Source organism: Pararge aegeria, chromosome 7, assembly GCF_905163445.1.
Source record: "Pararge aegeria chromosome 7, ilParAegt1.1, whole genome shotgun sequence".
Taxonomy (NCBI): domain Eukaryota; kingdom Metazoa; phylum Arthropoda; class Insecta; order Lepidoptera; family Nymphalidae; genus Pararge; species Pararge aegeria.
In genome coordinates this window covers 5924699-5952632 of record NC_053186.1, presented here as the reverse complement: position 1 = coordinate 5952632, position 27934 = coordinate 5924699, and the positions used below count along the sequence as shown (strand labels likewise).

The 27934-nt window shown below is 35.4% G+C and overlaps 1 protein-coding gene across 1 annotated transcript; it reads left to right on the top strand.

The window, feature by feature from the left end:
• Positions 1-27790, top strand: LOC120625253. Its single transcript, XM_039892257.1, has 6 exons — positions 1-133; positions 20834-21007; positions 24294-24425; positions 25168-25240; positions 25966-26039; positions 26252-27790. The coding sequence occupies exons 2-6, from the start codon at positions 20840-20842 to the stop codon at positions 26777-26779; spliced, it is 975 nt and encodes a 324-aa protein (XP_039748191.1). The 5' UTR covers positions 1-133; positions 20834-20839; the 3' UTR covers positions 26780-27790.
• Positions 27791-27934: the final 144 nt, after the last annotated feature.

Genomic DNA, 27934 nt, shown 5'->3' with positions numbered 1-27934 from the left:
GTCATCTTATTTTTTTATATCTCTTGCATTTTGATACAAAATATTAGTAATTCGTGAAGTGGTATTACGTGAACAAGATGAAAATACGAGCCCACGCACTTCGAGAACGGTGGAATGCGGCCCGCTAGCATCGGTGAGTTAATAAAAATTGCGATACGATCATTGAATGTCCTTATTTTTAACTGATTAAAAAAAACTGTAGTCAATTGCCTGTTAACCTTTTAACTAAAGGCGAGAGACGCGTAATTTGACGCTATGCCGTGTATAATTTTATTACGATTCGCCTCCTTGCCGCATACATTTGTCCGACACTAACCGGCTGTATATTTTCGGCTTTCGCAGTGATACAAACCCGAAGTCGTTTACTTATCGTACGTAATTGTGGTGTTATCTCAATTAGTACAAAATTCACATTTAAACCTATGATTGGCTCTAAACTGTATGATAAAATGCCTTAACCGATATTCTCAGTTATCTTTTTAAAAAAATAGCGAATTTTTTAATCGTGTAAAGTTGGCTGAGTGGGACGCTTCTGAAGTTTTGGAACGAAAATGGAAGGAATTTGAATTTTTAAAGGTCAGTTTCCAATTATTCATTTATTTAAAAATATTTGTAAAGCCCAGCTTTCAACAGCATATTTTGTTTTTTTCAATGTTGTTTTTAGTTCTTTATCTTTAAAGAAATGCTGTTGGACTCTAATCAGAAGGAACTTTATCTGATAGTAGAATTTTTCTTTGACTATTTTAATCTTATATTACCAAAACATTTTCTATTTATTTTTATTTATTTTGTTTCAATCCACATAGCCCTTCTAGTGGATCATGAAGGGCATTCTTTTGAACTCTTTTGTGTGTTCTTAATTTAAATTTTATTTATTTAATCATAATGATTATAAATATTTTAATAAAATTATCAAACATTGTGTAACTTAATTGACTGAATGTGAATTTTCAATTTGTGAGAAATTGATAATTAGTAACAATAATTTATTTAGTTATTTAAAAATTTAATTCCTAATTTGAAAATAAAATTGAAAATTCTATTGATTTTATGTAGCAAATTCTGGGAACACCTATTACTTGTAACAAAAAATCTTCTAAAATAAAACAGCACAGCGGATATCATCATCCAAACTGGTTACTACTACTATTTTTAGTTTAGCAGGAAAAATAATATGGATTAAATTATAATATATTTATCAGCATAAATGTCTTATTAAATATTTGATTTTGCAATTTAAAAGATTTTCTAATAAAAATATTTAACCTTCAACAAATCAGATGGAATAATCAACAGTTTTTATGTTTTTATATAATATTATACTTTTTGCACACTTTAAATTCAGGTCAACTTGTATTTTGATTTAGACTACCTATATTTTTAAGCAAGGTTTAATCAGTGTATTTATAAGTTTTCATTATTATTTAGTATATATGCACAGAAACATGAGAAAAAGTAAACGAAATCAATTTTATAATTATGTTGACTATAGGGATTTATCATTTTTATAACCTTTCTAATTCTTATAAGTCTGTTATATTTTTGTTTTTCAGTACATAGTACCCTAGGTGTACAGGCTTTCTGTATGTCAAATTACATCAAAATCAATTTAGCAGTTGAGCTTAGAAAAGGAATTAAATAGACACACTTTTGCTTAAATTTAATTTTGGATGCCAAACATTAAGGTGTACATATATATTTATGATGCCTGATGAAAGGTAATGAAACAAGATCCGGGACAAGGTGTGCTAGTGGGTAATTTACTCTTGATACTATAGTAATATGCAGTAGAAATACTACAAGAGAGTTAATACAAACATGTATCAGTCTGTATAAGAAAATCAGGTACAGTTATTGTGAACAAAATGATGAGGGATGGTTTAAATAAAAGAAGGTTTGAAAAGACATGGGTCTTTTCAAAGGAGTTCTAAAATTCACAAGTGGATGTCCTTTGGTTGATGATGATGACGATAATGATGGTTTTAAATAACTTCTTTAGATTAAAATATTTAAATCTTTATCAATATAAATATTTAAATTTTTACCAATATAAATATTTGAATTCGTATTGATTTTCGATCGCGCTACGAGTACTTTGTGTGACTACATTTTATTATAGTGCTATTAATTACTCTTAAATTCGTATAAACGCACACGTAGGTAAGTACTTACTATTTTTATTTCTCAGGTGGAAAAGTAGTGCTATTTTTATTTCTTAGGTGTAAGTAGTTTAAAAAAAAATAGATTATATAGTTAAAATTTCATATAAAATAGATACAAAAAACAAAGAGATTGTCTCTATTTATAATTTTCTACAAATATTGTTTACAATATGAATAAAAGGCTATTAAGAGAAATAGAGTGAAATCTTACGACTCATTAATAAACCAATATCGAACTAAGAACACGTTCTCAAGCTCGTCATACCGAAGTATGATCGAAATCGGTCCTTTAAAACCTGAAGAATCCGTGTTTTGCAGACGTAAAACAGGCCTACTTTAAAAGCAATTTCGCGGAAGGCAGATTATAACCGAGAAATAGAGAAGCTGGCAAAGAGTTTTATGTAGAAGTAGAGCTTTTCGTGGCAGAGTTCGTCCGGAGAAGTACCGCCTTGCTAATTTCTACCGCATAAAAGCATTGCTATCGCCAAGCGGCAGTGCTGTGTTCTGGTCTATAGGGTGCGGTTGCTGGTAACATAACAGGCATAACACCTAAGTCTCAGTTTGATGGACGTGTCCCCCGCATACCTTGTACTGTGTACATATTCGATGGGTTTTATTAGGTGGATGGGTCGGCTTGGTCTCTCAATGATTGCTATAATAAAACTCAACACTTGATCTATATATGACAAGGTTGATTATTCACAAATTTATTAACTATAACAAATCTAACGCGGGCGAATCCGCGTGACACAGCTGGATCATTCATAAAGGTTGAACATAACTTCAAATTATTTATAATCTTGCTATATCATTAATCTTTAAAGTTAAAGATAGTGAATACATTTATCTATTTTTATCTTAACTATCAAATAATAGGTATGTTATATAATAAAGTTACACCTTTACAGAAATAATTGTATAATTTTGTTTATTTAGATAAGCTTATGTAAATACTGTAGACTAAAGTCTTCGAACAGTGCGTTGCGGAACTGTTGAAACGTGGTCGCTTACTTATCTTCTCTTTACTTCGCCTCACAAGGAGGCTCAGAGTTACTCAGCGGGCGATGGAGAGAGCTATGCTTGGAGTTTCTCTACGTCATCAAATCAGGAATGAAGAGATCCGTAGAAGAACTAGAGTTACCGACATAGCTCAGCGAGTCGCGAAGCTAAAGTGGCAATGCCCACACATAGCTCGGAGAACCTATGAACCTTAGAGTCTTAAGGTCCTGGAATGACGACCCGCAGCGGTAAACGCCGCGTAGGTCGGGGCCCAACGAGGTTGACAGACGACATCAGGCGAGTCGCTGGGAGCATTTGGAGGCAAGCGGTCCAGGACCGTGGATTGTGGAACCTACAAAAGACCTATGTTCAGCAGTGGTCGTCAATTGCTTTAATTGATGATGATGATGAATATAAATACTAAATAGGTTATTTATTTCGTTTACGTCCTAGCTGTAAACCGTACCCTCAAATCAGCGACCCTACTTTAGTTTGCGTCTAGCGTCAACAATCAGAAGACGCGCCCATTTCAGCAAGTCTTGTGACTGAAATAAATAAAATAAATATACTATGACAATACTCACGTCGCCATCTAGCTCCACAGTAAGCGTAACTTGTGTTATAGGTACTAGGATGACTGATGAATATTTTTATAAATAACTAGCGCACCCAGCCCGCTTCGCCTGGCTAGATTTTGCTTTATTTTATTAAAACAATAAACTTACATCACTAAATTTTTAATTTTAGTCTCATAATATATTAAATCATTTATTTCTCTTCGTATTCATTCACTTCTATTCTCTTCTCGAGCGGGTGAAGATCATTATCTACACCCATGTACACCCAACAATAGAATATCATCATGGTAATTAAAAGCTGTATTTGACAGTTTGACAGTTCAGAAATAAGAGTGCTCCGATCGTCACCAAACTTTACAGGATTACTCGCCAGCTCAATCCGGAGATTCCCTGAAAGTTTAATTGAAATCGGTCCAGCCTTTTCGGAGCCTATACGGAATATACCCACACACTTTCTCTTTAATATATATAGATATACGTTAATAATTTTAATACACAGATAAAGACCCAGACACTAAAAAACATTCATGTTAATAAAACAAGCATTGTCCAGTTGTGGGAATCTAACCCACTGCTTGGACTCAGAGAGCAGGGTCTCTGCCCAATGCGCCAATCGCCCGTCTAATTAGAAATTTACGATGTCTACGCCCTTGGATCCATATACAAGAGTTAATAGCCTAATGGTTAGGGCTTCGGCTCCCTTTTGGGCGGAAAGAGTTCCATCGGCACGCACCTATAACTTTTTCGTAATTATGTGCGGTTTTAATGTAAGCAACTAAAATAGCGTTATAGTAAAACATCGCGAGCTAACCTGCCTGAGAGTTCTCCATGACGTTCTTAAAGTCGTGTAAATTCTACCAATCCGTACTTTGCCTAGCGTGATGGATTACGGCCTACACCCTTCTCACTGTGGGGGGAAACTCGTGCCCCTATGCTCGTCTCTAGAAAGCAAGCAAAACGTTAACCAAATAATCGTCAAAGTACTAGTTTATGAGTTATATTTAAAAATATATACTTATATAGGATACTTTAAAAAATTAAATATTATTATTTTTTTTAAGCTGTTCGTACGTAGGTTTAACGTCCTTATTTTAACAGAAAGCCAAAAAAATCAACGCTTTCTTTTAACTGGAAAAATGACTTACCGGGGCGGAATTTTCAAAAAGTCTGAAACACGTGCTTCTTATTTTCTTAACAGAAAACACAAACCAAGTTTTATAGAGTACACCACCTCTAGAATGCTCAAACAACAATATCTGTTCAAAAATTGTTTAATTATTTCAGCCATTTGGGCTGTAAGTTGTCTATCAGTCAGAACAAAGCGTTTTGTATATACATATTAGAAGCCAAAGAAGCAGTACAAGAACTGATTTCGCCGGCAAATGTAATAAAAAAAACTTGAGAAAGAACTACCTGAGAAAGTTTATTTCAACTGTCACCAAAAGGAACCCGTATTTGTTCAACGTCTACACTAAACTTATAAAATAAATAGATAATCAATTAATCAGTAACATTACGGGCCGGCCATTAAATAGAGTAGGTAGTAGGTTTTATTTTATTTAAGGCCCAGTTACACAGGGAGAGTTTATCTAATGCGAGCGGTAATGCGATTATCCTACGACAACTCTACATATAATATATACAATTTCCTTATACAAAATATTAAATTCCATTTAGTCTTCTGTGTTTGTGAATCGATTTTCTTTTTGTTTTTTCGTAATTATTGACGAAAATCAGTGTTATATCGTAATAGAAGTAGTAGTATTAGTAGATAGACATATTTACATGTCTGTGCTTTTAAACAATGGTCGGGCGACAATCGCAAATGTCGAAGCGAGATTTAGCAAAATCAGGTTATATTATGAAAATTAAGCTTATAATATATCATGGATTTCCGCAAAGTAATGCCTGCTTCTGTCCTATATTTAAAATCAGGTTACTTTTGATTCCACAAGACGACGACGAACACAGATGAAGTCGCGTGGGTCAGCTAGTTTGATATGGGGGCAATTTTTTTACACTAGGTAATAAGATTATCTCCAAGCAAGAAATTGAGGAACTCACCTTGTGTAACTGAGCCTTAAAATCAACAAAATGTTCAGTTATTAATGATTTACTTAACGTATCCTGCGTTTAATAGAACGAGTTTTCTTTATTGGCCGTTATTTTTAAATGTAACGAATCGAATCGAAGTGTAAATATTTGGAGACACTTTTTGTTAGTTTTTGTGGTTATATAAGGTTTATAACCGACTTTAAATGTAGTTGAGGTTCTATCAATTCGACTGATTAGTTTTTTGCACAGGAGGGTATTCAGGAGGGTATACAGGGTGGGAGGTCAATTGACGAAACAAACAAAATTTAGATCCGGTATGTTGTGGGGTACCCGAATCGCCATGTTTGTTCCGCGATTTTTTATGGTTTTGGAGTTATGATTTTCTTTCGAGTTTTTGAGGAATTTTGACATGATCTTAAACAAAAGCAAAAGTCTTTTTGAGTTTTTTTTTTTTTTTAAATGAATCCTCATGAGTTGTTATTTTATTCATAAAATAATCAGCTGCGTAACTTTGATGAAAGTTATGAAAATGTTGGTCTAAAGTATACGTTAAAAAATCGTGATTCGGATACTCCACAACGTACCGGACCTATTTTTTTTTTTTATTTCAATTGTCCGGCCACCCTGTAAAATAGACGTGTGGATATTGTGTATTGGATTTTCTGGCGACCCTATTGGCCAATTTATTATTTGAAATTGGAGTATCGTTCGTTGGCTTACTCTTAGCGTTCCTAGTGTGTCTATCCCCTTTCACCAATGAACCCTATTGTTTTCCCCTATATAATTAACAAAAACATTAACATTAATATAAGAATAAATTTATATATAATGTCCCACCACGTGACCACGACCACTCCGGAAAGAGTGTCACGACAAAGAAAAAGATATAATTAACCCAGAGCGTACCAACTATAAGAATACCAAATTGCATTCCAATCAGTTATCAGTTTTTGAGTGATTTGCGAATAGACAGACGAATTATTTTTTTTAAACAATACTTATGTTTTGGGTTCTATATCAACATAGATTCCCGCGATCGAAACTGGTATTCACCAGCGCCAATTGTATTACACGAACATCTTATCTATCTATTACAAAACTTTAATATTAATATGAGTATTAATGTACAGGAATCGTCCAGTTACACAGTTTTATTATAAGTCTATAGAGATTATATTGGGTTATCTAATTATCATATTTTTTATGTTAGATTAAAAATCAGCGTGAGAACATTTAATCTAGATCGCTTTCTAACCGATTGACAGATCATTAGTGTATGAAGTCACTGCTTAATGTGCTTATATCGATGGATGAACCCGTTTTATAGTGCTGGTTAATAAAATATGTTGCAAAAATTAACTCTTATGTTAATTTTGCAATATATTTTATTTTAGACTCGATAAAGTCGGATGCCTTCATACAAATCGTTTTACCTGTTATTTATAGTGCAAGATTATTTTTTCTTTTTGTAAATAAAAATTAAATAAATATACTATGACAATACACACATCGCCATCTAGTCCGAAAGTAAGCGTGACTGATGAATATTTTTATGAATAATATACATAAATATTTATAATATACAGATAAATACCCAGACACTGAAAAACATTCATGATAATTACACAAACATTTTCCAGTTGTGGGAATCGAACCCACGGCCTTGGACTCAAAAAGCAGATTCGCTGCCAATCGGCTGTCAATTTTTAAGAACCAATTTTTAATAGACCTAATTTGTCGATTAGGTCGATTCCCGGCAATTTGGGAATTTATCCTTTTTTTAGAATAGAATTCTAAAAAAGGAAAGATTTATTTTTTGTTTGATTGTTTGAACCCTAAAGTTCTGGCCATTTTAACCATTGCTTGGCCAAAAATAAGGTAAACTATAACGACGTAACATAGGCTACAACTTTTTTTTAAACAAACTTGAGATGCCAAATTTTGTCTATGAAATATGTTACTTGGTGTGCGCTGTAAAAAGTATTGATAAAACATAAAAAATATGTACTACATGAATAAAGTACTCATTATTACCTACACGAGCTAATGTATATCGCTATCATAATTAGGTCAAAATAGCAGCTTTTGAGTTCTAAAATTTTATTAGTAGAAAGTTATAAATTCTATTATCGCTGGTAGAAAGGTACGAAGTTGATTAGGTACATTAGGATCGCAGTATTTATTCCTATTTTCTTATAAATGGTATTATATAGAAAATACTTTACATTACAATATGATATTTAATTAAGAAGTTATCAGAACAGTTCTTTTTTTTAATTCTATTTGTATAAAATGTATTTTTTAAAACTACACGAGATTTTTTTTCGAGATGTACAAAAAAATCTATCTGTCTATCTATCTGTATTCTTCTAAAAAAAAATCAGCGTGCTACTTTAAAATATCAGTAGAACTACACCTAAATTGAATGCCACACGTCTCTCAAATAAACTAAGGGATGATTTAAAAACGAACGCGGGCGAAGAAGCGAGCGACAACTAGTATATTTGTATAATTGTTTGAGTTTTGTCTAGTCTGGCCTCGAGAGTTATACTTTTTAAATATTACAAGAATTTCCAAAATTCCACAATTGACGGCGATAGCTCGATGACATTTCGACTGCATCATTACTAACTAACAGGTGTGATTGCACGGGCTAACTTGTAGTTTAGAATAAAAGAAAACATAACCTCTGCCTTTTTTGAAGTCGATTAAAACACTTACACCGGACAGCGTGCTACCACCCTTATCGAAACTTTCGCACGGCGAAACGCAAACTAGCTTCCAATGTTCAAACAGTGTTACATTTTTTTTTCATACAAAAACAAGTTAACATGCAAATTCAATAACCAGTTGGGACCACTTGTTGTATTATGTATCTACACGAAAAAATAGGAGTCTCTGTTTGTTGGTTTTTAAATAATTTATTTTAGTAGCGGTTTAAAAGTAAGTGCCCGTTACATAAGACATTTTCCAAACAAACTTTTCAATTAGGGTTAAAAGAAACGCCTTTTCAAGTATTTTATTGAAATCTTTGCATATTTCTATGAACAAAACAATCACCATCAAAAATAAATACATGTCAAACATATACTGTCGTCGCACCGTTTTTGAACCTCTGATATGATTACAACTCTAATGATATGATTCCCTCGAACCTGTGGTAGCCCAGTGGGTAGGACTTCGTTCACTTTCAGGGGCCCGGGTTCGAATCCCAGCACGCACCTCTAGCTTATCTAAGCTATGTGCGTTTCAAGTAATAAAAATATCACTTGCTTCAATGGTGAAGGAAAACATCGTAGGAAAACCTGAGCCATGTCTGAGAGTTCTCCATAATGTTCTCAAAGGTGAGTGGACTACGACCTTAACCCCTTCTCATTGTGGGAGGTGAGTGGTGACCCGTTCCCTGTAGTGGCCCGGTGTTGAGTTGATATGATGATAATTATTTTCCATACAAACTTTTCACTAGGGGTTTAAAAAACGCTTTTACAAATCTTAATATAAGAATATTTTTATGAACTAGCATCAAAAACTGGACTGTCGCACCGTCTTTAAACCCTCATTTCGTCCATTGAGGGGTAATAATATGATAACACTTCTGATGATTTGATATCTGCTATTAATTCCTTGAATCGGTGATAGCCCACTGGGTAAGACTTCGACTTCAGTTTCGGGGGGCCGAGTTCGAATCCCAGCACGCACCTCTTAACTTTTCTAAGATACCTATACCCGTAGCTATACAATGCTACGCAAACGCAGTCGCGAGTTACTACTAGTGCTCCACACTAAAGGCCGACCTCTTTTAGTTTAGTGCCAAAATAAACGAGTATACCTAGTTTTATGGGATTAAAAATAAGCCTTTTACTTAGATATACAGAACGAGGTTAGGCGGTACTTCACATCAGCTCAGGGTTCTTACTACCATCGCTTAGAGCAGCCTTACTAGCTGTTGCCCGCGACTTCGTCTGCGTTTGATTTTGTTTTTGATGTGGCATTAAATTTAGTTGTAGATCTAAAAAAAATTAAAGTATGTAGTATCGCTAAGCCTTAAATGTGGGGTTTGCTGTTGTCCGCTGAGGAGTTCTGTCCTCTATCTCCAAACACAATTAAACACATATTATAACCTCTATAGTACAAAAATAATTATTTAATTCGGTTATAATTTGTCGGAATTATGGTGTAAAATGGTCAAACCCTCATCCCCTCTCCCAAAGGAACCGAGCTTAATGTCGGGATAAAAAGTATCCTATATTACTTCTAACACTTCAAAGAATATGTGTTCAAAGTTTCAAGAGGATCGGTTTAGTAGTTTTTGCGTAACAAACAAACTTACATTGTCATTTATAATACTGGGATTGTTGACATCAAGCCTTAGAAACAATTTTTATCCGCACTTTTTAGCTGTATTCTCTTTTTTTAGTAATAGTAGCTTCTTGTGACAAAACTCGTCCGGTAAAGTACTACGACTATTTCTGCCGCTAGGCTGTGAAGGGCGTGGTTGCCATTGTAATAACAGCACTTGAGGCTTAACACCTTTGCCTCGTTGGACACTTCTATATATACATCATTAGGGTGGTAAATTTATCATCTTATTTATGTATATATATATTTATAAATCTTTTTGTGTAATGTCTTATTTATAGCATCACCATCCTCATAATATCTATGTTTGTTCCTTTTACGTCCCCTTTTACGTTCCTTTTACCCTCTTGCTCTAAGATGTGTATATCTCTGTAAATACTTTTTTTCTTGGTACAATACAAGAGTAAGAGTGTTCATTAATTGATTCATTAAATTGAACAAGTCCTGCTGAAACCTACCAGACCAGACTAGGAATTCAGATATTATAAATTGCCATATTGCCCCTGCCGGCCTCCCCTCCTCAGACCTCCCACATATAAGACGCAGCTATCACTGCTCCAGGTTGGTCGAATTATTGTGTGGCGGTAAACCATAAAATGTTAGAAATCTTTAAGTATACATCTATACTTAGAACCTTTAAAGCAAACTTGACTTGACATATTAATAATGCGTTTTTTATACACATGTATAATTTAATTCAATAATAAAAGTGTTTAAATGTTTAATAATGAATCATGATTACAGTATAAAAAGCTTAACGATCATAAATCGGTTACTAAAAGTGAAGTAAGCTAAGGTTTATCACACACTGTAAATTTTAGTATACAGAGTGATATCCCGTCTTTGAGAATCATCATCATCAATTCCGATTGACGTCCACTGCTGGACAAAGGTGTTTTGTAGGGAGTTCCAAAATCCACGGTTCAGGGTCCTTTGTTTTCCGGATGTTCTTGAGTTATTTACGGTCCATACTAATCGCGTCTAGGCTGACATCCGGGATATCTTCGGTATCTGTCCATATAATTTCATTTTAAAATTTCACCCCTAATTAAATAGGGGTGAAATTTTTAAATGTAATGTAAGAAAAAAGCCCGTTATTTTTCAAGTTTTATCGGTGAAAATTGGTATTTAGGTTGATAATTAAAATAGTAAAATACGTGTTCCAGGATTTGTAAACATTTCACCCCCGAAGGAAAATAGGCGATGAAGTTTATTTGTCAGAACGCGGTTAACTAAATACCACTCTGATTTTATAAATATACATTTTTGCATTGGAAAGCCCAATTTAAAATCCGAACAAACGAGAAATAGCGCTGGTGGGTCACGGAATAAAGTTAGAATGGGAAACTTATCCAAGTAGAAAGAGTCGCGGACAACCACTATTACTTAAATATTTAAACCCCTGTCGTTAAAGAGGGAGTAAATTAAACTGAGTTTGTTGTTGGCCTTATTTTAAAAAAAAAGCCGCCCGGTTATCTCGCTCAATAAAAGTAACCCGATCTCGATGAATATGCATATAACATATGACATATAAAGGTTAATTCAAACACGTTACATGCGCTGTGTCTATCTGTATCTATATATTATACTAAAATGTAGCATACACGACCTGATTTTTCGGAGATCCTCGCGTCAATCAGTGATCTATGCATATCATTATCTGGTTCATCATCAGCCACAGACTATCTCTCTAATTGGAAGCTTTGCAGTTTGCAGGAGAGCATTATCGAAGGGTCAGTGTTTATGCCCGTCAACCTGCGTTGGTGCAGCGTGGTGGCTCTGCTCTCTTAAATACTCTTCTATGAGCGAGAGGCCTTTGTTGCATGCACAAGGTGTTTTTTAGATATTTAAATTATAAATTTTAGATAGGCAGTGGTTTTATGCAATTGGCAAGACTGCCTGTTCCCACACTCATCTTATAAGGTAGATATATATTATTTGCATACATTTAATTAATTGCAGTTAAAAAGTGTCTCTCTCCATAGGTAAAGGTTTTATAAATCGGAAGTAGCCAGTTTGATTTCCGCTCGCTGCGACTGTTACATTCCCATGCCCAAAAAGGATATGCACGACTTTTGATAAAGTTTAAAAGTTTTTTTTTGTTTTTTATTTGCAAGCGATAATCTCTAGAATGTTATTTTTTGCATTTGATAGGCCAACTCTTAAAGTAAAACTCTTAGCTTTAGGAGCCGAAAAAGCAAAGTAGAAGCAAGGGAGGGCGATGCAATGCAGCGGTTCGGAGTATATAGTGTAAAATAACGGAAGTAACAATAAGCTTAATTTGCTTTAATCCGAAAAAAAATAAAATTGTTAAATTTGTACAGTGCAGTTTATAATTTCCGAAATGTACTCTCTTCGCAAGAATCGCTCTGACACCGGGGCATCTTCAGTAAACGTTAACTTTACAATAAACAGTTACTAAGATTCTTTCAATTTCTGTCAGACTGGCAAAACGGCCAGCTATTACCTATAGCTTCAATGAAGTAATCTAACTTCATCCTTCATTTGCTCGCACTTTGAAAAATTCACTAAAATAATCATCTTAGTTCACTCGGTCTAACATCTGCGCTCGCAACATTATTTCAATTGGAAAAATTCAATAAAATAATCCTCCAACTTCACTCTGTCCCATACCTGCGCTCGCAACTTCATTTCATTCGGAAAAATTTAATAAAATAATCATCTAGGTTCACTCGGTCTCAGTGGCGTGCATAGAGGGTATGCACAGGAGATGCAGATAAAATAAAGAAAATCTCCAGTAAAACTTAAGGATAGGCATTGTTAGACTTATAAATAGCTTATCCTTAAGTATTTATAACTCGTACTAGAGATTATCTTCATGTTATATCATCTGCATACCTCTGTGCACGCCACTGCGAGTCGGTCTAACATCTGCGCTCGCAACATTATTTCATTTGAAAAAATTCAATAAAATAATCCTCCAACTTTACCCTTTCCCATACCTGCGCTCGCAACTTCATTTCATTCGGGAAAATTCTATAAAATAATCGTCTAACTTCACCCGGTCTAACATCTGCTCTCGCAGCTCCATTTTATTCGGGAAAATTAATCTCATCTGATTTTCATAACTTAACGTACATTAACTTGTCATCTCACAAAATCCGGTGGGTGCGAGTTTTTGTCGTTTTTGACCATTTAGTTGCGGAATGCCGTCTAAATGTCAGACGGCCAGTCTAGATCGAGAGAAACAAAGCGAATAAATAAAATGGTTACTTTTAACCTAATCTTAACTGAGACCAAGGTCTCTTGATTTTTTATATTTACTAATATTATAAAGACGAACAATTATTTTTTTTGTATACCCAATAGGCACCGAAAGTTCTGGACCGATTTTATCAATTTCTTCGACAATATAAAGCTAAACTCTCAAAATATGCAATCCATAGTAGCAAAGTTTTTCTAATAAAATTGATAAGACGTGAAAGTTTTTGTGTGCTTAAATTCTATTAGATCGCCGGTAGAAACAAAACTGATTTTAGTATGGCAGTATAATACTTATTCTAATAAATATTTTTATCATACAGGGTGTTTATATAGCAGCATACTACTTTTTAATTTATTCCAATCGTATATTTAATGCAAAAGTTATTGCGAGTTTAAAATATGTAAGGGCTACACCCAAACAAAACAGTTATATTTAGATATACACTTAATTGGAAAAGTTCTTTTCAAAAACTACAGCTTAAAACAACCAACAACTTTCAATATGCTTTAAAAACAAAACCAAACGCGGAAGATGTCGCGGGCAACAGCTAGTTTTTAATAATTATAACTGACCCAAGATGGCCCAAGTGAAAACCATCGCCATAAACAGAGCAACCCTTCCAGCATGGCATGCCAGACACACGTACTATAAAGTGCCGCCCTAAATTCAAATTTAAAAATGTTTAAAAATTTAATGATGTAAGTTTATTGTTTAAATAAAATAAAGCAAAATCTAGCCCGGCGAAGCGGGCTGGGTACGCTAGTTTGTTATAAAACGATATAAAATCACCCTTAAACGAATTACTAATTTTATGCAGCGTGTGTCCACCATCTTGAGGCATAGGCCTTATGTACCTGTAATTACTTATATCCGGTCTGCACACCGGTAACCACGCTGTACAGGCCGGATCAGCAATTTATTTATTATTTATTTATACAATTTATTTGTACACGACAAATAGGAAAAAAAACAATGGACTCAACAAAAATAAACTTTAAAAGTAGAATGCAAAGGGCGGCCTTATCGCTTAGTAGCAATCTCTTCCAGGCAACCTTAGGATTAGGCAAACCAAGGGAAGCAATGCTGCTTGGCGACAAAAATAAGCATCGCGGTAGCATTTCCACGGACGAGCTTTATCACAAGCTCTACTATTTTACTTGTAATAGATTACTTTTTACACAAATCTCCAACTTTACTAAACTTGTAGTGTCAATTTAAAGATATCATTAGAATTAAAGATTTTAAACTAAGATTTTCATGGTTAATCAACATTTCTTAAGTATAGTTCAACGGGTACTACATACCACGATAATATTTTGAATTTGTCGTTATTTCGACCCAGTTGGTAGTCAGATTCTGCCCGTGACATCCAACTTGACATCTCGTGCCTACGCAGTCCCGTCGTGACCACGATTCATGCAACTGGGTCGAAATATCGACAAATTCAAAATATTATCGCGGTATGTACAACGGGTACATACCGCGATAATATTTTGAATTTGAATATAACTATACTTAAGAAATATCATTAGAATATTGCTATCCTTTTCCTCTAGGAACATAGTGAAAAGGATGGATATACGATTTACGTTTGCGATCACATGTGTGCCCGACAGCACGTATTGCAGTAGCTTGATGGGTAAAAGCTCCGTTTTCCCCTTTCCAATGATACATTAGGTCCGTGCGTAGTAGTGGGAAGTACTAGGCGAAGAAAAATATGCAGATTAAGTCGCGTAGATAATATTCAGCATCTAAATTTTTAACATGTAGTCTGGGTGGAACGAGAACCTTGGTATAACCAGTCCGTCAGTTTAATGTCTCAGTCAACAGGTTATATTGATCAGATCAAGGATTGAACTCGTATCACCAAGACATGATAATAGCGTAATGACACTACGCGGTCAAGAAGTACCGGGATATGTCCTGCTTGATCTGTTACGGTTTTAGACGACCTTTGTTAAATTATAAAATATTTATCTTTGAAAGAATTGCCGCGTTAGGAAAGTCGTGTTATCCCCCTCGAAGAGCACGTTAAGCCGGTTTTTTTTCATTAACTTGCTGTATATAAAGGTAAAACTCTACACTAATAGACTGCGCTGGGGGAATTCTGTACTATACACGCATTTTTTTCGCATTTCAACAATTAACAAATATTCAACGAAAATAAATACTTAATGTTAATAAAACCAAACGATGTTTGCTAGTTCGAAATTGAACTCAGATATTGACGTCCTTTTTTCTCTTAGGCAATTTATGTCAAAGTATGTTTACATTATTTTTTTCTTTTCGTTGACCTTCGTTTAATTTCTTTAGTTGCCGGGATTACACCAACGGAAGAGTAACCGCTGATTCGCAGTTAATGCGATTCGCAATAAGTCGGGTATACACCAACCAAAACGCATAAGGAAATCGTTTGTGAATTGTTAATGCCTTGCTATTTAAAATTCATTGAGGAACGTTAAATATCCTTGCTTAAACTTTCAAAAGAAGTCTTGGGTCTAACGAGGACCTTGGTAGAACCAGTCCGACATACAGTTTAATGCCTCAGTCAACAGGTTATACCGATCAAATCTAGGATTGAATTTGTATCACTAAAATATGATAATAGCGTTATGACACCACGCGGTCGTCTAATACAGGGATGCGTCCTGGTTTTTTTCTGTAACAGTTTCAATATTTGTACATTTAAATGATTAAAAATAAATCGTAAAGTTCACATTAATTACCAGTAAGCTTGCAAACACATCATATTCGAGCTGCTAATAATTGAAGCATTTGAATGTTATTTCATAAAGTCACTGTTTATTATGCACACATTTGTTTCGAAATTGACAACATGGTTCATATACGTGCAGACAATATTGAGAAGAAGCCATTTTTCTCTGTTGTAAAATTTAACGGTTTAAATTTAATAATACATAATAATGGACAGATTTCTGCAGTTCTTACGGAAAATAGTATAATTAGTGTTGCCCAAATTCAGTCTTGGTCTTGCAGTCTTGGTCTTGTTCTTGCGTTTTTGCAAGACCAAGACCAAGAACAAGACCGCGTATTTTTAGCAAGACCAAGACCAAGACTGACCGTGCAAGACTTGAGCAAGAACAAGACATAGCCTGCAAGACTCTTGCGTCTTGCAGCTAGGACTTAGCGCTATTTCACGGAGTAGTTAGGTGTAACAGTTCGGTGTATAGGTAGGTAGGTACGCTTAGGAATTCTATGAGACGCAAAAAACTATATCAAAGAATATGAAAAACTGGACCTATGCGCATTACGACTAATACCATAAACATAGCGAATAAAAAAATATCTATTAAAATCAAACTGAGTGCATGCATAGTTATGTTTTAACCATCGGCACTTTGATAATGCGGCATCAAAGGTTTTGTACTTACTTCTCAAAGAAATTTGCCGCTTTTTGGAAGTACATGGTTATGATACACGCGCCGGCGGCTTCTTTTGAAATCTAAAACAATCGTTGCCGCCGCGCCGAAATCATAACATTTGACACTATTCATGCAAAATAATTTCGAATTTTAAGAGTACCTACAGGTGTTCCAAAGAATAAATAAGTTTCAGATTGGTGATTTTAGATTGGTGGAGGACGCATGAGACAGAGTATCCGATTTTATCGAAAATGGCCCGTGATTTTCTCTCAATACCTGCAACTTCAGTACCTGCTGAGAGGTTATTTTCTAAAGCATCATTAGTAATTAGAAAACATAGAAATAGGTTAAGTGATGAGTCAGCCAGATGGTTACTTTGTATTAATTCTTGGTCAAAAGAATTGATATAAAGTATCATAACCTAATGATAAAGCTGTTGATTTGTGTTGTATTTTATTTTTTATTCAAATAAATGATAAATCGTAAAACTCTTTTATTAAATTTCTTATAAGTTGAGGGTTCAATCTCTTTCTAGACAGATAAGTATTGTTCTTTAAAATACAGTCTAGTTATTGTAATTAATTTGTTTTTTTACATGTTTTAGCAAATGTAAGCTTATAAATCATAAATGTTTATTAAGAAACAGTTACTTCCATGGAAAACGACATATAGGTCAGTTGATTTTTCGAATTTCTTATCAAATCTTCAGTTATTTATTAATCTGCTTGATCTTTACTATGGCTATGTTAATTCAAGCTCACAATGTTCCAATTCTAATACGTTTTTCTAAGATTTAAAGTAAACTTTAATAAATAGTAATAGACTAATAGGTAATTGCAAGACTTGCAAGACTCTTGCTGCAAGACCAAGACCAAGACCAAGACTGGGAGCGCAAGACCAAGACCAAGACCAAGACCAGGTGTATTGGCGCAAGACCAAGACCAAGACTGGCTAAGTCTCGTCTTGTTCTTGCATTTGGGCAACACTAAGTATAATTCTGCATATATATTCATTGTTAAGTAAATTTTCCCTTATGCTGTGTATTGATCGCAGACGATTATGATCTTTGAATAGATTTAACAAAACTTGTCCTGATTAATTTAGCTTTAATGGTCATACTAGCTGTATTCTAAGAGGACTGTGAAGTTTTGATTGATCGTTAACGCAAAAAACACTGAACTCGTATTTTAGCACAGATTTAATGACCACTCCGGTTTAATTCAGAGCAACTCAACGAGAACTCAACACTTCTCTTCTTTTCTAGCTTTTAGGGGTCCGTAGTCAACAAAAAACCCGCCTTCCTCCCGTCTGCAACATGGCTCACGAACTATTAGTACTGGAAAGCTGTAATTTAGTGCGGGTATGCAATATACAACGTGTAAATGAAAACCGAAATACTCGTAATACGTCACAAACATTAGAAGAACATTATACTGTCTCTGAGACTTATCTGTGAAATCGAAAACCTAATAGTTTTTGAGTAAACAACTGCCATAGTTTTTACTAAAAGAAATCAGACACAGCCCTTACATATAATCAAAATTAAAATCATATGACTCCTGTCGCTTTATTAATAAGTACACGCTTACCATAGGTGTATGGGCGTGTCGGTTTTTTAACTTCAATAGGGTTGCCATAAGACACTTATACAAAAGACATACACAAAAATAAATATGCTTCTTTTGAATTATTATTTTACAGGTGGATTACTTATGAAATATACTTATGCATCCTTCAACATTATTTCGTAATTCGGTTACACGTTGTATAAAAAATCGGTAATAGCTCAGTAAGTAGCCTTCGGTTTTCCTTTTAGAGATACCGAGTTAGATATCAGGCACGCCTCTTTAAATTTTCGGAGTTGTATGCGTTTAAAGCAATTAAATATCACTTGATTTAACGTTGACGGATAACATCATAATGAAACCTGCAAGCTTGTGAGTTCTGCATAATATTCTCAAAGACGTGTGGCGTTTCCGAATCCGCACTAATAGCTTAAGCCTATTATTCTGATAGGAGACCTGCGCCCTAGTGGGCCGTTATACAAAATTGATTGCACGTGTAAATGAGCAATCGTACATTGCGAACAATGGCTATGACCCTTTTGCAACGAGACGTAGCATAACAGAAGCTAATGCAAGTATAATTACTAATGCAGATAGCTTCTGCATATCGCTTGCACCAGTAGCTCAAGATTGCATCATAATCACCATCAATGGACGTCCACAGCTGGACTCAGGTCTTTTGTAGGGAGTTCCAAATACCACAACCTTTTTCTTCTTGGGTAGTTTAATGTCATCTGTCCGCCTCATCGGGATCTACCAACGCTGCGTTCACCGAGGCAAACTCGAAATTCCGGAACCTTGGGACTCCAATCTCCAGATGCATGCAACCTACTCATACATAGTTACAACGAAAGAACTTGCAAACATACAAGTCGAATTATAAACCACAAACAACATCCTAACAAGCACAAAATCCACGTGGGTTTAAATTTTTTGTCAATCTTGCTAATTATTCGATAATGTAAAATATAACACGTTTGCTAATAAAGCTATTAATTGATTGTATAACAAGCGTTTTCCGGCGACTTCGTCCGCGTGCAATCTATACATTAATATTATAAATGCGAAGGTTTGAATGGAATTTTGTTACCCACTCACGCCAGAACGGCTCAATGTATCTAGATGAAATTTAGGACAGAGATGGATTCAAGCCTGGAATAGCATGAGGGCTACTTTTATCCATATTATATAGATTTGTTTCTGTTTTGAACAGAGCAAGTCACCGACATGATTTTTTTAATAGTGTTTAATATTGGTAGTTCAGGTATCAGTGAATAACATAGGCGTACATGTTTAAATCTCCACAAGAAAAATTCGCGGGCAAAAATTAGTTTATAATAAGTAAACTTTTATACCTTGTTCCAGGATATTAACATATTAAATCAATGCCTTATTCGACAACCTAAAAACAAAAGCTTGTTTTAAATTGCTTAAAGGTAGAGCTATGATTGTAATGTTTCTAAGTATAAAAAAACACGCGAGTCGCGAAGCTGAAGTGGCCATGGGAAGGGCACGTAGCTCGGAGAACCGATGGACGTTGGGGTCTTAAGGTGCTGGAATGGCGACCCCGCACCGGTAAACGCAGCTTAGGTCGGCCCCCAACGAGGTGGACAGATGACATCAGGCGAGTAGCTGGGAGCCACTGGAGGCAAGCTGCCCAGGATCGTGTATTGTGGAACTCCCTACAAAAGATCTATGTCCAGCAGTGGACGTCAATTGGTTGAGGTGATGATGATGATGATGGTAAAAAACCCAAGAATCTAATTAACAATCTTACAATTCCCATTTTACCCTGTTTGGTTTCCGAGCCTTTACCCCTGCACCAGAGCTTGTGGATTATCGGACAAACTCGTAGAAGAGATTTGTTATAATAATCACATTTTTCTCTCCCTCATTTCACCCCTTAAAGAGGGGTGAAATGAGGGAGCGGTGATAGCCTGTAGTGGCTAGGACTAGGCCACTAACTACATTTTATTATATGAATGATTAGTTTCAATAGGGAAAGATTACCACTATTTTCACTCGATTTGTTACGTACGCATTATGCTCGAAATGCTACAACATTTCGCGCATTCTCGTTTCTTAATAATCTGATTACTCAGCACCAACAAATTGACATATTTAATATAAGTTTAGCTAAGTTCATAAGTTATACTCTCATTTACTGTGAGATGGTGATAACAAAAAAAAATACCTTGCTAAGTTTGTTGTGGGCTCTTCTTAGACCAGGGCGCGTTTGGAACCCTCATAGCTTTAGGTTTCAGTTGGCAAAAGTTATCACCATCCCCTTACAATTATGTAAAAATATTATATGTATGAATGCTCCATAAGTGCCTGTGAGAGGCCTACATGAATAAAGAAGTTTGGAATTTGAATTTATATCCAGACAAATTAACTAATATTTTTGTAATGTACATCTGTAACTGACTTAGTATACGTTTTGGCTAGCTGTAAGTATACTAAGGATATAAATAAATAAATAAATAGCAAAGTATTTTTCTTCCAGAGTGATATGACGACGCGCAGCAGCGCGACCGCGATACGAGCGCGGCGCGGCCACAAGGAACGCTCCAAGAACTTCACGGAGCTGGAGAAGCGGACGGTGCTCGAGCTGATCGCGCGGCACCGAGACGTGCTCCGGCAGGGGCGCTCAAACAACGCCACCAACCGCAGCAAACAGGTAACTGACAGGCATGGGGGTGAAACAACAACAGGAACGGGGGTGAAACTACTTCAAATAATCCAGCGATCAAATAAAACAGAGGTGGGGATGAAACAACATTAAGGACCCCAGGTGCACGGGTTAAACTACTTCAATTATTACAGACGACGCGGGGATAAATAAACATTAACAACAACAGGGACAGAGGTGAAACTATTTCAGCTAATCCACCAAAAAACACTACTTCGAATATTCCAGAGAGTAGGGATAAAATAATCTCAATAATTGCAGCAATGTGGCAAAGGGTATAATAAACTGTACATCCACAATAACAACAGGCATAGAGGAGACAATGGTAAAAAAAAATGTATGGTAATTTAGGATTTTCGAAACATATTCCTCACCCATTGCGTCAACTTTTCCGTTTTTCAGTTATTCATTTTAAGAAAATGCGAAGAATGTGTTTAATGTTTTATTCTTAACGAGCCTCGTCTCAACTTGTACGGGTAACTTTAAAGTTAGAGGGCTTCAAACTCGACCTCCTCTAAAGTGAGGCCAAAGTCCTAACCGTTAAGCTAGTACCGCATAGACAGTATATCCCATTGAACATAAGACAGTCGAAGTCACTGGGCATATTTAAAAATGTTGTTAAGGCTCATTATCTCGTTCAGTAAAGACTACTATTATTATTTATCTTCTCAAACTCATATTTAAGTATTTATGTACACATTATGTATATAATAACGCATCAAAAGTGCCATCTATGTGCCTATTTGAATAAAGAAGTATTTGACTTGACTTTGACTTATGGTATGTTAAAATATGTAATAGTATATTTATTTTTTATATTAATCAATAGAATTATTGTATTTGTGTAGACTGGCTTATGTATTAGTACTCGTATGTAGATATTTGTATGTATGTACTAAATCGTGTACCCCACCTATTCGTTTTTCTTTTTAGTTTTCCTAATCCTAAGGTTGCCTGACAGAGATAGGCGGCTCTACTAGGCCGCCTTTTGTATCATGCTTCATTCTTCAAGTGTTTGTTCTTTTTTTTTGTCTCGTTTTTCTGAGTGGTGTACAAATAAAGAGTTTAAATAAAAAATAAATAAATATCTTCATCATGTCCCATTAGCGGCCCACTACAGCACACGGGTCTCCTTCCACAAAGAAAAGAGTTTTAGCCACCACGGCCGAGTGCTGATTTAAATTCTTCTGACGCATTTGACGTTTTTAAATCACATAACTTCGATAAGTTAGAGACGCGTTGCCGGTGTTCGAATACGGTCCCACAGAAAAAGAAGCTGAAGTCCTAACCGCTTAGCTATCAACGCATAGACAGTATATAAAACGTATTAATTGTTAAACGCTGAGTAGGCCAGCGCAACAGTAACCCGATACTATGCGGTGTAAGTGATTTGCCTCGTGGAACCGCTCGCTGTGGTAAAGGACTGCGCATACTGCATCTATAACAATATCAGTTAGTACGCAAAATTGGTGTTTTTTTTATAAATAAAATATTAATAAATGTACTACGACATTACACACATAGCCATCTAGCCCCAAAGAAAGCATAGCTTGTGTTATGGGTACTAAGATGACTGATGAATAATTAGAATAATTATATGAATAATATACATAAATACTTATAATATATAGACAAACACCCAGACACTGAAAAACATTCATGTTCATCAAACAAACATTGTCCAGTAGTGGGAATCGAACCCACGGCCTTGGACTCAGAAAGCAGGGTCGCTGCCCACTGCGCCAATCGGCCGTCAAATTCATTTATGTTAAATATAAGACGTAGGTACTGTTTGTAACAACAATAAATTCCTATTCTTTCTTCATAACAATAAGAAAACTATTTCTTTGTATTTTAATAAATCAATCATCCTACCAATTAGCTTATTAAAGTCCTACTCGGAGGAGAGGTTTTTGGAGCTAGGAACCACTACGCTAGTATGCGAGTTGGCGGGTTTTAACGATTATCATAACTCGTTAATACACGTTCGTGATAAAGATGCGTTCAGGGCGCCCCTAGGTACTGGGGTGGAAACCGCCATTTTCCTAACCTTTACAGCAAAACCCAAAAAAATCTTTGCCTGACCCCGGATTAAACTCAATTATGAGAATTAAGCTTAATTTTCTTTCTACTCCGCGAAAAGCTGGAGAATCTGTATGGTGTAATTTATAATTTCTCCAATCCTTATACTCCCGTCAAACAGATTCGGTACTGTAGTACCCTCTACGCACGTTTCGCTCCCGAAACCGGAGCATCCTCAGGAGATGTTGACTTTACAATGAATAATTGTTGAGTGAAAATTCGCCAAATGTGACGCCTTTCTTTCCTTCAAAATTAATTTATTTCAAGAAGGTCTAATATAAGTGCTTTTAAAACGACAATTATGTCTGTTTTTAGTGACTCTACCACCGTGTCGGATGGAGGATTCTGCCAGCAAGAAACTCAGCAGTTTCTCTTTTCCAACATCATTTTACAATTTAACAATCGTTTATCTATCTTGAGTGACATAAAAGCGGAGCGGATTCGGACCCAATACCTCGTGATCCGTAGCTAAACCTAATAGTCATACGAGACATTTATATAAATCAATCAATGGAATTCATTTAAAACATATCGTAATGCACGCGCGCCTTTAAATAGCAATACGTTTCTGTATACTTACGCGCTGTAAGGAAAAAAACGCATTTTGCATTTATTATTATAATTAACATAACTCAGTTAATACCAACTTGCATTATAGTATACATAGTAGGTATATTATGTTATAATTACCTAACTTCTTCCCGCGAGTTTATGATGCCGGATAAGGACAAATCCTATCCTGTATTTATCCGGTAAAACCTAGGACGTTTAAAAAGCAGCGGGTAAATGGAAATTAAAAAAGCAAGTTGTGATAACTTGCTAGTGATAACCCAGTGGGTAGGACTTCGACTTCACTTTCGCGGGTCGAATTCGAATCCCAGCATGCACCTCTAAAAAAAAAAAATTTGGAGATGGCAATAGCAAAAACAACACCCGGCTATGTTTTTTGTGGGCTTCTTCTTAGACCTATACGGCTATACAATGTGTCCCACGAGATAGTATTAGAAATACTCGGAAAAACCCGGTACTCTTTTTTTCTTTTGCTAGAGACGAGATAAAGAGTAGATATAATTTTCTCGTGGTGCTCATGCTAGCCGTACTAAAACAAATTAAAAGTGCCATCTATCTGCCTATTTGAATATAGAAATACTTGACTTTGACATATAAACCTAAATCCACGCCTTCCGCTTAGCTGGTGTGGTCGACCATCTGCGAGGAGGTGAATAAGCGCTGCGGAGGCGAGCGGCCGCGAACTCCAGCGCAGGTCAAGATGTGGTACGAGAACTACAAGAAGAAGTGCAAGATGCGCGCGCACGACTCACAGGTACGCACGCGCTCAACATCACAGACAAAATTCATAGATGGCCAAGACACGGCCGCTTATGACGCTGTCCTTGACACTCACTAATTCAAATTCCAAATAAAAATTCATTTAATCACAGTTCGAATGATATTAGAGCACTTTTGAAACTTCATCTGTTTGGTTCAAACGTAGCTCAATAATAAAAAAAAACACACGCACACCCTTCTGAAAATACAACAATACAATATAGATCACATGGACGCTTTATATGATATCGTTTGTATCGTTATTTCTCGAAAATATTGGTCACAGGAAAAGTTGTAAAACAAAAGTTTTAACTTTTTGTTGATACTGTTTACCAAATCGCCTTAGTAACACCTTTCGCACTACATTACTTAAATTAAGTAAATACAATTTTTTTTTTACTTCTCTTATCACGTAAAAAATCTTTTCATCACTTTTTAGTGTTAAGTTTGTTTTAAAAATAGAAGAAATACAAATGTGTTGAAATGAACAGAAACGTATAAAATACAAAGATATATTTTTTATTACTGTATGCCTTCATCATTTTTTAATATTTTGAATACGATCTTTACACTAAATTACATCTTTACATTGTGTACTGTATACTCCTTACTGTTTCTTTTCCTGTATGTTATAATTGCAATAAAGTGTTTCTTCTTCTTCTTCTTCTTCTAAAGAGTAATTGAAAAATTGTTTACATAAGAAAAAATGGAGTGTAAATTAGATTCGTTTTTTTTAGCAACCGACCTCGGAAACTCCCAGCCTCCTCGACGGCATGCTGTGGCAGAGCATTCACCCCCTAGATGTCAAAGGTAAATCCCGTAAAACAATTAGGCCAAGATTATGAGAAGATTGCAATGCAAGGTACAAGTCCTACAAAATGTTGCCCTGTGTCCATCAACATGAGGCGTGGGTGTTAAACGTCTGTAAATGCTCCTGCAACCACGCACTTCAGACAGGAACACAGCAAGCCTGCTTGCCGACAGAAATAAGCATAGCGATAGCACTTGAACCCACATAACATGCAATTACAGCGAAGTTCCGAGTTCTATTCAAGAAAAATCGGAGAATTTTGTTATTTCTGAATTGTCTCTGGCATTGTCGGGTGGCAGGCTTTTGCCGTGGCTAGATACAAAACTACAATAAAGACGTGCCGCCAGAGGTTCTGGTACGATGTTATACCTCGATGTCATACAACATAAACTGCCCCCCTAACAGGTAAGTCCGCTACCATCTTAGACTGCATCATCACTTTCCACCAGGTGAGAAATCAGTCAAGGGCAAAAGAGAGAAATATATGCTTACGTATGTGTTAGACACATCAAAATTGATTTTTAAACCTAATAAACTCCCTTGTTAGACACCCACAGCATTAAAAAGTTTCCGAAGCTTTAACCATGTATTCACCATGTATTGTATCTGTGAAAACATGTAATTGGCTATACTTGATTACTTTACTTTCATTTTTTATTTTCTGTTATTAGCTGTAAGTTTTCCCGTACAATAAAATAAATAAATAAATAAATTGTTGTTTCAGACGAGGAGGGTGAAGCGACCACAAGCCTGGAGGGTGCACACAGCGTCAAGGATGAAGACTGTCTGCCCGTCAATGTAAGTACAGTTCCCCATTGTGGAATAACATTTCTCCGTAAACATTTTATAATTAAATTTCTCTATTAGATATTTTAATGTCTCTTTTAGAGAATGACGTCGCTCCAAGTATGATAAGAGCAAAGAATAATCATCAAAATCGGGTTCGACGCACAAAATCAAAATACGCTCATTCGCTATTTAAGCTGAAATCCGATTAATTTTTTTGACAGATGTCCAATGGCCGCCTTTCGAATACGAACGACAGCGACGACACGATGCCAAACGTACTTGAACCCCAAGTTCAAATCATACCCCAATCGTCTCCCAGCCCACCCCACTTAAAAAGTCTTTCCACACCCCAAATAAACCCGCTAACTCTCAACCTGCCTTTACTAACCAATCCGCTGCAAGCGATCGAACAAGCGAGAATACAACAAAACTTCTTACAAAAATTGAACGAATTGTCAAATACCCCACTAAATCTAAGCCATTTGGATGAAGAGAAAAGAAAAAATGGCCACGAGAGACAAGAAACGTCAGATGACCAAATCAAACACGACTGCGGAACAGCCACCGAAGAGGAAAGGTTATACTTCACAGCCAAAAGGCAACATGCTGTCTGGGAGCATGAGGCGAAAATGAAAATTTTAAACATGGAACTTAGACAGAAAGAGGAAATTTTTTCATTGCAAAAACAACTCTTCCTCATTGAGTTAAGGTTAAAAATGGATTTCCTTGAAAAGGCCAGCGCTAAGTGACAGATGCCATTACCTGATATTTAATTTATGGTCAAACAGAATGGCTTGATCTCACAGCTGTGAAGTCAGATTGAAACAGAAAATAGCCCCGCTGTTTTTGTTTTATTCAATCAATGGTCCACAGGCGTGAATATTTTAAAATAATTCCCTATTGGGATGTCTCTATCCTGCGTTAGGCGTTGAAAAGAGACGGGTGAAACGTAATAGATAATATAAACCGCCATAGTCCATTTTGTGCCATCATCGTAATTTTAGTTTACAGTTGTTGTTTTTTTTTAAATAATGTAAACCTTTGTTGCTTAGGTTTCTTTTTACTCATTCTGCCCAACATTTTGCTCAAAAAGGGTTAAATTGCATGATTCGTTTTGAAATATTTTTTTGTGTATAGGCATATTCATAACTAACAACTATTAGCCTTATACACCTATTTTTTCGTAAAACCAACTTGAAGTATGCAAGTTTAGAAGGAAATATAGAAATAAAATCTACATATTTGGGCATATTCTTTTATCACTTGCCATGCCATTTTAATTTTTATGGAATCGTAGGTATAGTTTCAAGTAGGATGAATTTTGGTACAATTAATAAAAACCTGTATTTGGCGTCATTTCAATTCAATGTTGCCAAAATTATTATTCGAATTGTACCAAAAATGGGTTTTGCATTGTGATGATACAGATAGGAATTTATTTTTGTAACCGTTATTTTGCTTAGGTTATTTTGTACCATATTTTTTTAGTTTTTAGTACATATAATGTGCTTAAAATTATTTTTAATCGCGCAAATAAATTGCGGATTTATTCTTATAGTATTATATATTTTTTTAATATTTTTTGGCAGCTATTTTATGTTACGTCGTGCAAACTAAAACTGCCACATATTTAATTTCGCATGTGTAATTATTGTTATTTTTATGTTCTTAGGTACTTAGTGTCTTGTTAAGGGACCTTTATGTTTTATTTTTTCATGCAAGGTTTGATTACCCGATATTTGGGGTAACTTTTGACATTTGTGTCGAATCCTTTGGCATGACGTTAAATATTGTGAAATTTCCTAGTCTAGTAAGTTTTCGATTATTTTTATGAAGTAGTAATTATAAATTAAATTTAAATATTACGCACACAATAATGTTAAATATATTTTAAAAACTGATTT